The sequence below is a fragment of the Excalfactoria chinensis genome, chromosome 3 (assembly GCF_039878825.1).
Source record: "Excalfactoria chinensis isolate bCotChi1 chromosome 3, bCotChi1.hap2, whole genome shotgun sequence".
Taxonomy (NCBI): Eukaryota; Metazoa; Chordata; class Aves; order Galliformes; family Phasianidae; genus Excalfactoria; species Excalfactoria chinensis.
The window spans coordinates 50,069,156-50,086,027 of record NC_092827.1 but is presented as its reverse complement, the minus strand read 5'-3'; the positions used below and the strand labels follow the sequence as shown (position 1 = coordinate 50,086,027).

The following is a 16,872-nucleotide window of genomic DNA, read 5'->3' as shown; positions in this document are numbered from 1 at the left end:
TTTTCCCCCCATGGAGGATCATCTAAATAACTGAAATCTAGCAAACAATTTAAAGCAAACAAACAAACAAAAGATCCTACTATAGAACCATCCAGAACCTCTAAGCTCTCCACTACTGAAAATCCTTAACATCTTTGATAAATAAGAAGGGTAGAATGATGTTAAGTTTTAGGGCCACCAATATAATGTCCAGGTAACAGAAAATGTTGAGGAGCTTATGAATAATTGGCTGAACAAACATAGGCAGTACTGCTACAGTCTACTCAGTAAGTGTCTGTGCTTAGTCTTAATGCAGAGAATGTCACAGAAACACTCATCTCTTGTTCATGTTCATAGTCTGCTCATTTATTCCCAAACAGTGATTAATGAGTTGTATTGTTTGGTACTTTGGCCCATAGGAACCAATGTCAACATGACTATGGGAAAAGTAAGAGCTCACTGTTGAAATAAACATGCTTTTTTTGATTGGGTTTAATTGAATAGAGATATACCTTTTAATACCTTGTGTGAATGCAAAATCCCCAAATCATCTAGTAACTTTAACCCTGTGCTCTCTTCTTACTATTTGAAGAAATGGGTTCAGTGAAGCAAGGAAATTGAAAGAACAAATAAATAAAGCCAGATCAAAAAAGAGGATTGAAGAGGGCAAAAATATTTAGATCTGATGTGTCAGTACAGACCTTCATTGAAATCTCCGTACATTAAATGGAAAAACTAAATGAAATCTGCCTCCCCATCATTTTCAAGGCTGAGGCATTGGTTGGTGTGCTGCAAAATCTATTTACAGTCAGAAAGTTGAATTTACATAATAATATGTTCAAAGAGTTACATGTTGTTTGTGTGAAAATGTTTCTTAAGGACTTTCAGGCTTGGCGGCTTTTGGAACATGGCTAATAGGAAGCAGACTAACAACTGCTACCCGATCAGTGTCAGGGATATTGAAATAATTCACAGTCAAATTGAAAGCATATTTCCAATTGAGACTCATTTATTATCACAGCCTGGTTGCCTGAAAAGCAAGATCTAGTGAAAGAAATGTTTAAACTTACAGTACTGGATATGAAAGCGAGGGTAAGAAAATGAACACTACAGGAGAAAATGTATGGCTTTGGATTCTGAGCAGAACCTCTAAATTACTAGTAATGTTGAAGCTTTGAAGCAAAAGTAAAACAAACAAAGAAAAAAAAAACACCAAAAAAACAACCAAGCCTTAGACATTAGCAATGCTGCTATGCTATATAACTAATACACTGCCAATACTAGGACTACGCTATTTTTCTTTTCTTAACTTCTGATACTAATTTGAATTTCAAATTAAATTTGAATTAAATTTTTGCTTATGAAGGCTATAACAATTTCCTTATAAAAAAAGTTCAATAATAGTCTATGTAATCTAATTCAGAACTTCTTCACTCCCAGGAAATTTTTTCATATGTCCAATGCAAATCTTTCATTATGAAGACCAAACTTTTTTTTTTTTTTTTTTTTTTTTTTTTTTAAAAACAGGGCATTAATTCTTTTCTTCCTCTTTGTGGCAACATTTGATGTGCCTTAGGAAAATTTCTAACTTCTGCATAAGTTTGGTTCTTTACAACCTCCCTCACAGACCATGTTTTCTGACCTCTGATGTTGTTCACACTCAGAATGCTTTAATCATTATTTCTTGAATCAGAGCTTCCCAAACTCGATGCTTTGACTTTACTAGTGTTGGTTTTAATTATAAGATTAATTCTTTGTACTTTGCAGAATGTTCCTGTTTATATTTCAGGTAGAATATTTACATTTCTAAACAAGACTATCATTACTGAATCACATTCATCTGGTGGTATGTCGTAAACAACAGATTACTTTTTGAAGAATAGGTGAGAAGTTGTTCCTTGTTTATCTATTTTGTTTAATTGACTACTTCTTTCAAAGCATAAAATCTTATACTTGACCTTTAGACTGCAGCCAGATTTCAGTACAATGCCTATTATTTTGCTGTCTGATTTATGTTGCTTTCTAATTTCATGCCCACTTTAAATTTAGTAAGCATTCTCTTTATCCATCACATTTATTGATGAATAAACAAAAAAGAAAATATTGAATCTACCCTCATATAATGGATTAAGTTCCATTTTTTTTAAAGGAACACTCTTGTTTCCTATTTGTATTGGTTGCTAATATACAGATGGTAGCAAATGTACAGAAGGAATAAGTAAAGGAAAACTCACCAGTAGTGGTGCCTTGGCTGAAGAAGCTGGGGCAGTCCTCACTGGTGAGCAATCTCCAAGAGATGCTGCCTCAGTGGGAGTCAGCCCTTAAATGAGGTCTCAGAGGGGATGGAGTCGAGCTCCACCCCTTCCGGGAGCACAGCTACATCACTCTCACCTGTGCTCCCACAGCTGACCCCATACTTGCCTCAGCTGATTAATCAGAGGTTCAGGCTGTGATTACCAATCTCCCTTACACTATTTAAGTTAGTTTCAACTTCCAAGAGAAAATTATTTCATTTATGTTTAATTACAACATCATATTTCCAAAAATAAGATATTTATTCAAAAATACTTCTGGATTGTTTCAAGATGTGAACACTTGCATGTGTTTTTTGATAAAGGGTCCAGAAAGTAAAGATTTGTTTACATATTATGATTTAAATTTTCTATCAAATACAATTTCACTTTCCTCAATCTTTTGTTGTGCTGAACACTAAATCCTCCTATTCTTCTCAGTAACTATTTATGTTCTGAATAAAAATTCTATTAGGACTTTCTATCACTTTATCTCTCACTACTACACTATTTCAGACTATCATGTGAAACAATTACCTGCTCTGCCTCATGATGTTGCCATGAGTAGCCTTAATAAGAATGTAATGAACATCATACAGCACGTTCAGGAAGTCTTCCCGGGATACAACCCTACTTGGCCTTGAATCATCTGCATAATATTTCCATGTAAAATCTGCCTGAGACGTAGTCTTGTTGACTGTTGGGTCATCCTGATATTCCCAGTGCACAGTGTTTCTCACTCTTTGGCCATCACCATAATATTCCCATTCATGCTGAAAAACAGAAATTAAAACAAACAAACAAACAAAACAATAACACAAAACAGATTATTAGGAATATTAAAAACAAAAACAAAAAAAACTAGTGCTTACGATACGGTGAAAGAGCAGATGGGAACATTACCTCTGTCAGCTCTATCTCATGCCTTGTCAGCTGTCCAATCAGAGGGGCAGCCATATGCCGGACAATAATTCTTGTATGGGTGGGAGGGCCACCTCTGATGATCACTTGGGGGTAGTAAGTAGTAAAACCTGTTTCTTCTCGTGCTTCAAAGTAGATTGCATATTTTAGTTTCCCTCCATAAGCAGTCAGCTAACAAAGCAAAACACAAAGTTCAAAAATAAATCTCATTTTTGACTAAAAATAATTCTCAGAGCATATATCAATAATGGATACATTCTGCACCTGTACAAAACCTTATTAGTGCATGTGTGGTATAAAATAGCCATATATGCTTGTAGAACTGTCTGGGAATAGGGGTTGTGCTTGAAATTACCTATCAGCAAATTGTTATTGTACAGTGCTATTAAAAACAACAAGAAAAAAAAAAAAAAGTGTTATTCCTTTCATTTTATTTGTCTTTGTCTTTGCATTCCCAGAAGTTTATATCTAGAGAAAGGAATATGTAAACTCTCTCCAACCAAAGAGTGCCCAAAGTGCAAAATAAATATCAGTACCATGGTGCATAATAATAACAAGCCTCCAAAAGCAGGTTTATTTCAGTCATTTTATCCTGCATGACTTAAAAATACATGGCATTTTGGAGAACTGGCAAATGGAGAAAAACAAAAAGTTACAAGAAATATATTAGTTAATAAAACTTACTTTACTTAAATAAAGGTTTTAAAAGAAAATTTGTCCAGTAGAAAAATCATACATGTTATTGACAGTAACTGTCTATTATAAAATAGTGTTGGTGTTATAGCCTTGTAGATTTCCATGCTACTGGAGACAAGTTCTTTCAACTGTGTGATGACACGCCCAGAGGATAAAAAATGAAGGTACTGTAAAATACAAATATTAAAATAAAATAAAATAAAATAAAATAAAATAAAATAAAATAAAATAAAGCCATGTATGTATTCGGTGGATTCTAATGTTTACCTTTCGTCCTTCAAACTGCTCTGGAAGCCTCCAGTAAACAGGTTCTGACCGAAGAATCTGCATCACCTGCTCTATATTTGCCACTATTTCAGGAGGCTGGAATGCAATCCCTGAAAGAGTGCTTTGGTGCAGGTTTTCATCCACCAGGGGCAGAACCATTTGCTCTGGCCTCAAGGTCACCTATACATGTTCCAAATAATAATAGGAAAATCAGATTTACTTCTCCCTATGAAGGAAATAAGCGTTTGTCTTTGAAGTTTAACTCAATATATATTTGCAGTTGTTTGTTTTTGTTTTTGTTTTTTTTTCATTTGACTTCAACTATTTGGCTTAAAATAGGTAAGGAGAAATACTGTTAATAATGATGTCTTGAGCACTCTCCATCCTGTCCTCATTCTAAAAAAAGAACGCATTAGAACTCACTGAAAGAGTTTCTTAAGAGAGATCTCATTAATTGCATTAATATGATTTTCATAGTACTATTTGTCTTAAGCCTCCTCTGTTCCAAGTGTGAGAAACATAAATTACAATGAAGCATATTTCTCATGAACACTTGACTGTGGAACACAACATCTGACCCTTTGTACTTCTATGCAATACTATGGGCAATTCCAATCAAAAACTCTACAATCTGTCTTAGTAATTCTATTCAGACAGAAGTATCACAGGAAATGTATGAACACAAAAAAGGAGCAGTATGAAAACTGCTGTTCCCTAAACAGTGAGGAAAGAGAAGAAAACTAATACAAGATCATAACAGTCATTCCATCAACAGGATGTTCAAGAGTTTGGGATCAGGTTGCAAGAAATTCACCCAAGCTCTGTGTTGTATTTACAGCGTTTCATTATTCCCATTTACATCATGGACTGACTGAACACAGAAACATCCCTGACAATTGCTAGCCCTGTGTGAGATACCCTGAGTTCCTGTCATAACTGAATTTTAGACATCTAGAAAGGGGTCAACACATTTGAATTTCTGAAAAGCCTTATTGTTATAAAGGACAAGATTCGCTTGTCTAAACATGTCGAATGCCATTTGAGGCACCTGAAATAGTGTCTGAAATAACCAATAACAGCTGGAAGAATTCAGTGTCAATCAGTTTAAAACTCTAAATCGATTCCAATTCTGTAATACATCACAGAGCCAAAAACCAGATGAGCTGTGTACACACATTTGCTCAGATGTGAGTATAAATATGAGAGGAAATTAACTGAGACACACCAGATCATCAGAAGATTTAAACAATGTTACTGCTTTGTGATGCCACATGTGATGTGATAGACAGTAGTGATTTCAATATGTGTTTTGTACTCACTGTATGGATAAATGGAGACATTCAATCCATCTTACTATACAGCCTAACATAGGTTTCAGGATCCTTTTCCACATGAAGGAAAAAAAGGATCCTCTTTTTTTTTTTTTTTTTTTCTCTAAGGGATTTCCATTCCCAGATTTAAATATGGCAGCATCTTCCCTAAGCACTTTTAAAAATAATAATTTTAGAAAAAGTAATGGAAATAAACAGATAGCAGGACCATAGCAAATCTACATTGGACAAGTATCTATGACCCTTGAATACACATGGATAAACTGTGTATCATATACCAGGGAGAATGTTACAATGTGCTGAAATGCCTCATTTCCCTGTATGTGACTAAATAGCCTGTTCCTAGGCATTAACAGCTTTGCATGGACTTGATATCTGTTATCATATCACTAGTTTTCTTATCTACTTACTTTTAACGCTTTGATCCTGGTATTCTATTGGAAGATACTACACTTACCATTTCTCAAATTATAAAGAGGAAAATGATTGCTTAAATATTTGTCTATTTTCTAGCTATCTTTCAGTACTTGACTAAAATATGCCTGCAAGGAACAACATTATCTCATTACATGGCTCAGCAGTTCCCTACTCACCCACACACGTATCAGACCCCTTGCCTCACTGCACTGTGTAGTCAAGCCAAAGCAATAGCAACTGCTGCAGCCAAGTGGGTTTCTGGCAGAGAGGCCAAATGTGCCAGACTTGCACCTGTCACAGTGGACACCTTCCACATTGACCTGGAACAGAGAGAGCGTTAAAAGAAAAGAATAAAAAAAATGCAAGCTTTAATTAGACAACAATAAGAAAAAGAAAATGGAACAATATTGATAATGACATAAGTGTAAGGAGCCTCAATGAGCTTTTCAGCCTTTTAAAATGTGTGTAGACAAACACATAAATTAATATAAAAGTGACATTTGCATTTGTGTCCACTAAGTAACTCTGAGCATCCACTGGCTCCTTAGTGATAGTTGCATACACAGAAAGATCAAAATGGTACTTTGGATGCAGCAGGCCAAATAAATGATAAGAAAAAAATACATCCTTCTGAAACTGCCAGGATTAATAAAAGTTTTTAACAGGAGTTAGTTTTGACTAGTTAGAACATTTAAGCTACACTACTAAATATTCGTACTGAGAAACTTACTTGAATGGAAATATTGTGAGAAAAGCTTTCCCCTCTTCATCTGACTGTTTTCCACATCACTGAACTGTATTAACAAGGCTGAAATGTTTTCCTGTTATAATGTCAGTGCTTTTATTTTCATTTTTCAATTAGTCCAAATAAAAAGCAAACCCAGATAGCCTAGATGAGCATTAATTTATTCACAGACTTTTAAAGCCATTTTATACAGAGATCAAGGTATTGAAAAAAAAAATTGCCAATATGAAAGCAGTGCTCTCTCCCTTTTTTTTAGTTCTCCTTTTCTTCACAGTAATACCAAGAAGACAATCTAAAAAAGAAAATCAACTTTCCAAACATTACAATGGAAACCAACACTTTCCCTGGGGATTTACCATTTTAACCTCATTTCCACATGCAACTATGAGCAAATGTGCTTACATTGTATTTAGCTTTAATTTGGATGCTTTTAGTTAGGGCTGACAAAGGAGATACTGAGTGTTTGAAATCCCATTTTCTCAAGATATAACAGCAGGTTTCAATGGCAATGATTACTCCTTTAAAAGATCTTCCTTCACCAATACGTAAGTCTTTCATAAAAGTTAGTAAAAATGTTAACCAAATGTAAGCACTAAAATAAAATAAAATAAAATAAAAATAAAACTAACCACTGACTGAATCCAGTATTATTTGCTCATTTTTGTCATAAACTTCTATATGGTTTGTATTGGTTTGTGTCAATTGCAGTTTTTAAATATCAGCTGAATATATATTATTAATTTGCATTCACAGAAACATATTTCTTAAAGGAATCAGGAAAGAAGTATCTATATTTAAAACTCCACTATTTCTATTGTGATCTTGGAAGATGTACAAGAAAGACAGTACAGTGGACCTAACCCAGAAAAGGGACACCAAGATGGTCAGTGGAACTGAAGCACATGAAGAAAGTCTGAAAAAAATTAAAGCACTTCTATTTTTCCATTTCAGTGGATGACATAGGATAGATAGCAATGCTCATGAGGCCAAAAAACAGCTTTTTCCTCAAAAGGTGTCTGTCAATATTTCACTTCAGTTTGCTTATGGTCCTACCATTGAATAAATTACTATTTAGAGCATAGAATAGGACATGTTCTAATCAAATACACCAGAAAAATACAGGGTGGCCAAGCAGTTCTCACACAGGTTATAGAATCTCCATCCTTGGAAATATTACCTCAGCAGTCTCATTCAAAGGAGGTGACCTTAATAATCTCCAGAGGTACATTCCAACCTAATTGATTTTACAGTCTCTACTGAATCTATGCTTTAACTCAGAATGAATTGAATGTTGTCCACTTAATGAAATAATTACCTGGCAATTATACATTTTGAACTTATCCTTGAATTTTGCTTACTCTGTGTCAGGACAGTCCCTAAAGAAGAATGAATCAAAACTGCATAAGCAATCTCTTAAGGCCATTTTTAGAAACCTCTTCCATGAAGAAGATCAATACTAGATCAGGTTAGCAGCCAGTCAGTACATGCAAATGTCAAAGAATGAGGATTTTACAACCTTTCTGGATAATCTCTTTGACGACTTTCCTAGTGGTTTCTTCCCTAATATCCAACCCAAAATTCCCAAGCTGCCATATGCATCTGTTGATTCTATAACAGCTTTTGCTAATATCAAAAAGGACTTGACTCTATGATAACAAGTGTTAGCATGTGTGAAAGCAAAAGATGAGCACTTCAGTCTTTATGTTAGATTCCCCTTAGAATAGACAGCAAATGCAATATGACAGATGAGTAGATTTGTTTGTGCATATTATTTGCAAAAGCATAAATATCAAGGAATTTTGGAGTAAATTTCCCAGCAGGCATAAGATCAACTTATAGTCCTCATTGCCCTACCTTGCAGCTGCACTGGCCAGTATGATTAACACATGAGCATGTCCCCAGATCTGTATCACAGCTCCGTGGATCAGTCCCAGACAGGACACACTGACAAGCAATGCACTGTGGATAATTCCAGTAACCGGACCTGCACTCAGTGCATTTATCCCCAGAGAATTCAGGGCGGCAGAAGCAGCAGCCTGTATTTAAGTCACACTGAGAACTCAGGGCTCCATGGAGGCTACAGTCACAGGGCTGAAAAGAAGAAAAACAAGAAGGTTGCAGTTGTGCATGTAGAACAAACCAACCAACCAACCCACTGGAAGAAAAACGTCTCACATCTTTCAAGTACTGATAGAGTTCTTATACTATAAACTTCCTCTGTCCAAAGACAACATTTGAATTATTAAGATAGGCATTAATCTTTAGTCAACATAGGTCAAGCAATTACACCAAACAGACCAAAAAATTACACCGAATACATTTAGAAACATTGTTTTCTTCTTGAACATATTTTACTTATCAATGGTAAATTCAAAAGTGAAATGAAAAATCCAGCAGGAAGTAGGGCACTGGCATACTCTGCAGATAAGTTAATTTAGGAAATGTGACCTCTAAACATGTCTTACTATGAATGTCCTATAGGGGGCATGTTCAGACTCCTTTGCTAAAACTGGAGTCGCTCAGGGGCAGTAGATTCCCAGTGGAATCTAGCACAATGATTATAAATGATCTGTAAGGCAGGTAACTATCTTCTTTTTACAAACAGAACTCTTAGATAATAACAATTTACTTGGCATCAGACAAAGATATTTAATCTTCTGGTGCAGTGGGAAGTAAACTTGCTAACAGAAAGAATTTCCACAGGCAAGAAAGGAAAGAAATAGGTGATTTGCCAAAGGGTCTAGTTACTGAGTATAGTAGCAAGTAGCAGTAGCTGGTAAAGCTGCAGTCTCCCAAAGAACAGAAAAATCCTTCAGTGCTATTACTGTGACTGTACAACAAAGTTAGTCCAGGACATTTATTCTGATCACTGACATGGTAAGAATGTCATATGAAGAATTTCAGCTTGCAATAGCAAACCCAGTGCCAGCAGTATAGGTTACCACAGTAACTGACATGGATAGACTTGATAAAATTAAGGACACAAAGCTGAAAAAGAGCTGAAGAAAAGTTGGAATCAGTTTATATGAAAAACTGTTAATTGTATGAATGGCATCAGATAGATCAGCATGTTTTTTCTCCTCTGAAATGACCATTTCTAAATAAGGTAATTATATATAGAAAACATTCAATTTCAGTTTTTACTGAATGCAAGATAAACTACTCAACTACTAGTTGCATGTTAGACTGCTAAACTACTACCTAACTTAAGAAATAAATCCTGCTGACAGAAAGAACTTTGTTCTACAAGATATATTTGAAAATAAAGCTTAGAAAATTCTTCATCATATACTGAAGTAGTTCAGTGTGCAATATCCAAACCTAAACAGCAATCAAACATTGTTTGTCTTGCAAGTAAATAGTTCTATGCAACATTTTCTAACCCTTTGAGTTATAGCAGCCCAGGAAATCTACAGAGTGCGAGTAGTTCACACTTTGCAGAAATTACTGAAAGAGACATAGGCTGAAAGATCATTATTAACTTAGTTGATGCCATGAAACTGCCATATGAATGTGCCCACATAAAAGACAATAAGAGAAGACACACCAGAGCTCAAACAGAGGTCTTCAGCCTCATAATAGGCTGGCTTCAGAAGCCAGGAATCTGTATCACAGCAGTGCAGTAGAGGTTTCACAAGAGGAGCTTCCCATACACATGGAAATAATTGGTTTGCTACCTGAGCTACATTCCAAATAGTCTTCTAAGAAAGCACATTAATGGTGTATGGCCATGTTCAGACAATAGGAGAAGCAGAGGAAACCTGTCTCTGTACAGCATTACTCAGCAACAGCTAAAACATTAGTGTGCTGTTCTACATTGCTTTTCTCCTAATACCAAAATGTAGCATTATACTAAACACCATGTGAAGAAAATATCAACTTTGAAACTAACACATATGGAAATCTCCTCACACATTCAGCTGTAGCAAGAAAAATCAGGATACAAACTCAGCATGACACCACTATAATACAAATAGGTTGTTCAGGCTACAAACCTGAGAGAGGGAGTCCGTAACACTTAGTAATTGATTGTCAATATTTATACTATAGTCTGATTGATACTAAAACTTCTAATGGAAGAAGAAACAATGATTTACAAACCTAAATTTGTATCCCACCTACAAACTACTATGTTTATCTGATGGGAATGAAGTGACAGAGAAAAGAGAGATCCACTCACCTTGCAACCATGGACAATGTCATGGCCCCAGTGATTTGGTGCACACTTGTCACACATCTCTCCAATGGTATTGGGGGGGCAGATACAGCGGCCACTGACGGGATCACAATTATTACCAAATTGTGAACAGGCACAGGCTTAATAGGAAACAGAAACAAAGTAGAGCAAAGTGAAAATTACCCCCTTATAAATCAAGGAATTCTTTTCTACTACAAGCTTTATCAGGAGAACAATGTGTTCACATGAAACTGTAATTCTCTGCAGATTTTATTCAGTGAAATTAGTTTGGTTTTCAAAGTGGTTTCAAAATGGATCTTCGATGTCTAAGTGTTATTAGGTGAACAATTCATTGGTGACAAAGATTAGAAGATTATAAGTGAAGAGGTACACAACACTTCATCATTCTAAAGAGCAGAACCAGTGTATGTTTATTTTCATACCCTCCTTAACATTACCCCTGAGACCACAGCAAAAGCATCAGAAGCAAACTATCACTTTCTAAGTGCTAATCAGCCCCTTGGTAAGCCTACAGGGCAGTGTAACATGATGCTCCATCACAGAGGGCTGTGTTTGCATTCATTGCCTTTATAACTAATGCTTTGTTATCCTATATACCAATGTAGCCCCATAAGGTCAGTGTTCAAAAAGACATTTGAATACTGCCCTCAATAACATATATTTAGCTCTGGAATAGACCGGCGAGATGATCTTTGAAGGCTTCTTGCAACTCAGCTATTCTATCCTACTTACAAGCAAACCAAGACAATGAGATGTGCAAAGATAGTACTCATATTTGTAGTTCAGATAAGAACTGATCTTTATTTTTCCCTATAAATGCTTCCAAAATGAGATAGCCAATGCAAGTAAGTTTAGCCTGAATCATGACAGATGCAACATACAAAAACAAGTGATACAGTCATTTGGCACATCATGAAGATGTTTCAGAAGTGCATCTGTCATTGTGAGACTGAAGTTTTTATGAACTCTATGGAAGTACAGTTCTTAAACAAAACTGGTTCAAAAGGTATGGAGAGGAAAAGTGATAGAGCAACATTTTTTTGTTTGTACTATTATAATTATTTGAAAGAACAGAAAAAAATACAACACATTTGTTGCAAGAAATAGTTTAAAAAATTTATTTTCTATTATATCTTGCTAGAGTGCCAATAATAACTGAACTAACTGATGATGCTTCAGGGTTTTTTAAAATTATTTTTTATTGCATAAGAAAAAAGCAACACATTTTTTTTTGATAAATGCTAGATAAAAAGTCTAATATTTTATTAGATACTTAGCTGCCATTCTAGTACATTCAAGTATTCATTTTTGTGCCCTTTCTTCTAGAATAACTTGGTTCACTTCTATGAAATTTCTGAATTTTCTCTGTGATTTGTAATTTAATTTCTTTCTTTCTTTTTTTTTTTTTTTTTTTTTTTTGGCCATATGAAGGAAAGTGCAAAAGGCTTACTAATAATAAATGTGGAATAAAAAGCACTTTGAAAAGAAAAAAAAACCTTCGCATCTGTTCTACTCACTTTGAAACTTCTAAAAATCTGTTGAGGTTATTTAAAATACTTGATGAACACAGGCAGAGACATTTCTATTTAAAATATTTAGTTTTGCACTAAACTCAGTCTTTCTATGTTTTTCAGAAGAGCAGTTAAAAAAGTAAAGTGAAAACTTGTTAATTGCCTTCTCATTTTCCCTCCCCAACTGTATGAAATTAACAACATTTCATAACATTTCACAAGACTGATGTGCTTTTAAGTTGTGAAATGTTATTGTAAGAGTATAATCATGAAGATCATCTACAGTAATTTTTTCTCTCCAATATGCACTAAGAAATTTAGGACCACATTTATCATTTGTAATTTACTTCAAGCTCTCAGCAGTGAGTTTGTGAACCAATCTTTTCCTTTTCCATCATGTCAACTTTACAACATGGTAAATATTTTCTTGCCCCTTTCATCACAAGACAGAAAAACCATGGAGTAAAAATTTCAGTTAAGGACTATAAACTACTCTGGCTCAAGGCATATACTAGGGTAAGAACACCTTGAGAGCAACCCTGCAGAGATGGACTTGGGGGTCCTGGTGGATGAAAAGCCAAACACAAGCCAGCAGTGTGCGCTTGCATCCTGGAAGGCCAACTGTGTTCTGGGCTGTATTAAAAGCAGGTCAGCAGGGAGAGGGAGGTGATTATCCCCCTCTACTCAGCTCTTGTGAGGCTGCACCTGGAGTACTGCATCCAGGTCACTGAGATGATCAGAGGGCTGGACTATGAAGAAAGTTTGAGGGAACTGGGCTTGTTTAGCTTGGAGAAAAGGAGGGGGAATGACTGTTCACATGGGTGGATAGTGATAGGTCATAGGGGAATGGTTTTAAACTGAGATGGGAGATTTGGGTTAGAGATTAGGAGGAAGTTTTTCATTCAGAGGGTGGTGACACACTGGAACAGGTTCTGGATGCCCCATCCCTGGAGGCATTCAAGGCCAGGCTGGATGATGTTCTGCACAGCCTGTTCCAGTGGTTGGCCACCCTGCCCATGGTAGGGGGATTGAAACTAGATGATGACTGTGATCCTTTTCAACCTGGGCCATTCTATGACTCTGTATCAGTTGAACAGATGAAACTGAATTTTGCTGCACAGGTATGGGTCTCAAAAACGTAGATGCTCCTTCCATACCAAAGCTAAAGAAGTAAGAATCATAGAATCATAGAAGAGAGTAGCTAGAGATAGCAGAAAGCTAGGCTTGCTACTCATGCTGCTATTCCTTATGGAAAAGGAGGAGGATTAGAATACTGAGGAAGACCATTTTTGCTGCTGGGAAGAACACTCTATAGCTCTGACCAGAAGAATAACAGCAGCAATATCCTCAGCTTGGCAGCACTCCGTCAACGGCAAGGGTTCATTGCAACACTGGCAGGCCAACACTCTAGACAATTATCTATGCCTCCTGCGACCAGATCTAAACTAGTTTATGAAACTTTAGAATTTAATAACAGAGTATCAACCTTGAAAGGACAGTGAAAACATTTGGGATAAAACTAGAAGAAAAGGAAAGGATGTGAATTGAAAAAAACATGTGCCAAGCTGCTGTGATTTGGTAAGCACACAAATCAGTCTCCTATGATATTACTATAGCAAAATTACACGAACTTTATATATGTATTTTGGGCAGAGAGCACATGGAGAAAAGGACAATTCTGTTCCTTGTAAATATAGCTATCTATGGAAGATTAGCCATAAATTAATCTTAAAATAGCAGAAATAGCTTGGGTCTTTTGCTCTTGCCAATAATTCTCTTTGCCAATTGACAGATTTACAGGTCTGCCCATGAAAATGACTACCTGTCAGGAAAATTTGTTAGGCAATCCACAACCAGCCAACTTACTAAGAAAATGAATAGATATGCAGATAAATAAATAAATTTGCAATTGGCCATGAAGTATTTACATACGAGTACAGCCTCCTTCTTCAAAGTTGTAAAATCCATGAGCACAACGGTCACACTTCTTCCCTGTCACTCCTGGCTGGCAGTAACACTGTCCATTTCCATCGCAGTCAAAGGATTTGGAACCAAAAGAGTTGCAGTTGCAGGGAACACATCCTCTGGAAGATTGTAAGCCAAATGTTTCAGGCTGCCACCAAGAGAGGAAAGAAGAGTAGTTACTACATGGAAGGATTACTGGGAAAAGATGAGAAGCTGAGTGCCTATGGATAGCAGAGAGATCCTTCTTTTTTTTTTTTTTTTTTTTTTTTTTTTTTTTTTTTTTTCCTTCCTCTTTTTCCCCCCTGTTGATTCTGTAATTCTGTTCTTAACAAACAGGATTGTAGAGGTAAAACTGTGGCAAGGGCACTAAATGGCTACACAGCTCAAAAAGACTAAAGATTTCAGAACGTTAACTGCTATTATAACAAATGTTCTCTAGACAGTACACTTTGTACGAGGTTGTGTTTCCATATATACAATTTCAAGAAGGTTATTATGTACGGTCTTTAGACTGGCTTTCAGAAATTTCCTACTGAACTTAAATAGAAGACCTGAGTCACCTATGCGTGCTGTGTCTGGATTGTAAGATTATGTTAGGCGGGATTGGTTTCTAAGAAAATGAATTCACATTCTCTGCTATAAATGGACATTGATTCAACCAGAAAGACTTTGGACAAGAAGATTCTCCTTTCCTGTAACTCAAGGGCATTTCTTTTGAATGATTCTTAAGAATAACTTCAGATGAACACAGTTAGGATGTATTTGTTTGCATTACAAGCTAGTAAGAATTACCTATTTTTTAAAAATAAATAACTGCTAATGATTATAAATGAGCTGAAGTGAAATATTTATTTTTGCTATGTGCTACTGTATACCTCAGCCATTTGCTCTTAGATTTTTGCCTAGTATAAATCAGCACAGATTTTTCAAATCAGCAGAGATGCACTGAATTATATTCTCATAGATTTGTTTCCAGTTAAACTCCTAATCTGTGTAGGTGAAATCTCAGAGACTTTGGCAGGCTTCCACATTAAAGTCCTCAAAATCTGAACTCTGAGATTACTATTGATGTTCCACATTCCTAGAGGGAATCTACTGATATGTATCAGTATATGGGATTGTATCTACAGTGAGAATTTGGCCTGAAGAAACACCGAAACTAAGCAAATGCTTGATTATACATAAAATAAGGAATCACCATGATTCTCATTTCCAGTTTCTATAATGAAATGCTTTGCAAATTATATACTTCAGCATGACAAAATATGGTGCATCAGAGAGAAAAGATTATTCTAATCCATGTAATTAAACTCCAAGGTTCAATTAAGTATACAGAGTATCTCTAAAGATTTGTATTACACAGGAAGAATTACTCAGAAATGTAAATATGCAAAATCTTCAGGACAGACAATCAGATTAATACAGTGAAGCAACCAATGCACAGCATGCAGCTCAGCTCTCAAAAGAAAGTTTGATAGGATCTAATAAATTCTGTTTATAAGGGTGAAAAATAGAAAAAACAGTCTGATCACTAGCACTCCACACTGCGTGAATGAAGAAAAGATCACTAGCATGCTGGGTTCTGTTCAGTGATGAGCTTTTCTCAGTGAATGGTATTTTGATCAGTCATGCAAGCTCCTGAGATGAGACTCCAGGCTGAACCCTCAGCCAGGCTTGTTTACACAGAAATTGAGAGTCGCATCTATTGAACAATAGATAGGATCATGGATGACAACAAGGAAACATAATACCTTCTGAATATTGTACTATATTTGACCCTGCACCGGTGTATTCTGAGTATTTGTGTGGTCAATAGAGTTATGTCAAACATGTTAAATAGGTAAAAGTTCACATTCTCCAAAAGAATCCATTTGAGCAAATAAAGCGTGAGTCCTTGAACCTGACTAAGGAGAACAAAATACTGTCAGTTATTTTTCAAATGGAATATATTGGGACGTCTTGGGTTGCAGGAAAAAAAAAAAAAAAAAAAAAAAAAAAAAGCAAATTACTTAAAACACTGCTCAGTTAAAAGCAATTGCACCATAATTATTACATCATTTTAGGAGATAAGCTGTTTTGTTGACATGTGATGATGAATATTTCTGTTATTTTGGGAATTGTATTTAAATAGCCTGCACTTGTCCTGGTTAAAAATTTAAGACATCTCAAGACTGGCCATATTCACAAATGAGAACTTCTAACACCTATTGTGTTTGATATTTCAAGGCTAGACCTTAACATTTAGCCTCTGGTGAGGATTCTTCTCATGAGCTCCTATCTGTTTGGTTCTTTAATCACTAGAGTAGAAAGTTTTGCTCTATTGAATTGATAATACTGATGTATGTACATCATCCATATATTTTATGCACACTACTGTTGATTGTGCTGCTTTTGGAATTACTCTGTTATTTGACTTCCAGCCTATCTGGCATCTTTAGGTGTGGGGAATATCACAAACAGAGCACAGTCTTTTCTTGTTAATTCTGTGTACTGAAGCACATTTCATTAAAATTTAAGGAAAACAACAACAAGAATAACAAATCACTACAAG

At 35.7% G+C, this 16,872-nt stretch overlaps 1 protein-coding gene across 2 annotated transcripts in view; it reads right to left on the bottom strand.

The window, feature by feature from the left end:
• The window catches only part of LAMA2 (laminin subunit alpha 2), a 308,934-nt gene that overhangs the window by 97,606 nt on the left and 194,456 nt on the right, over positions 1-16,872 (bottom strand). For both annotated transcript variants that reach the window (XM_072332884.1, XM_072332883.1), the window contains exons 21-27: positions 14,289-14,469; positions 10,828-10,964; positions 8,502-8,738; positions 6,079-6,222; positions 4,155-4,334; positions 3,174-3,362; positions 2,808-3,043 (exon numbers count right to left, since the gene is read on the bottom strand). In XM_072332884.1, the coding sequence (XP_072188985.1) occupies positions 2,808-3,043; positions 3,174-3,362; positions 4,155-4,334; positions 6,079-6,222; positions 8,502-8,738; positions 10,828-10,964; positions 14,289-14,469 (1,304 nt within the window). The remainder of the gene's footprint in view (positions 1-2,807; positions 3,044-3,173; positions 3,363-4,154; positions 4,335-6,078; positions 6,223-8,501; positions 8,739-10,827; positions 10,965-14,288; positions 14,470-16,872) is intronic.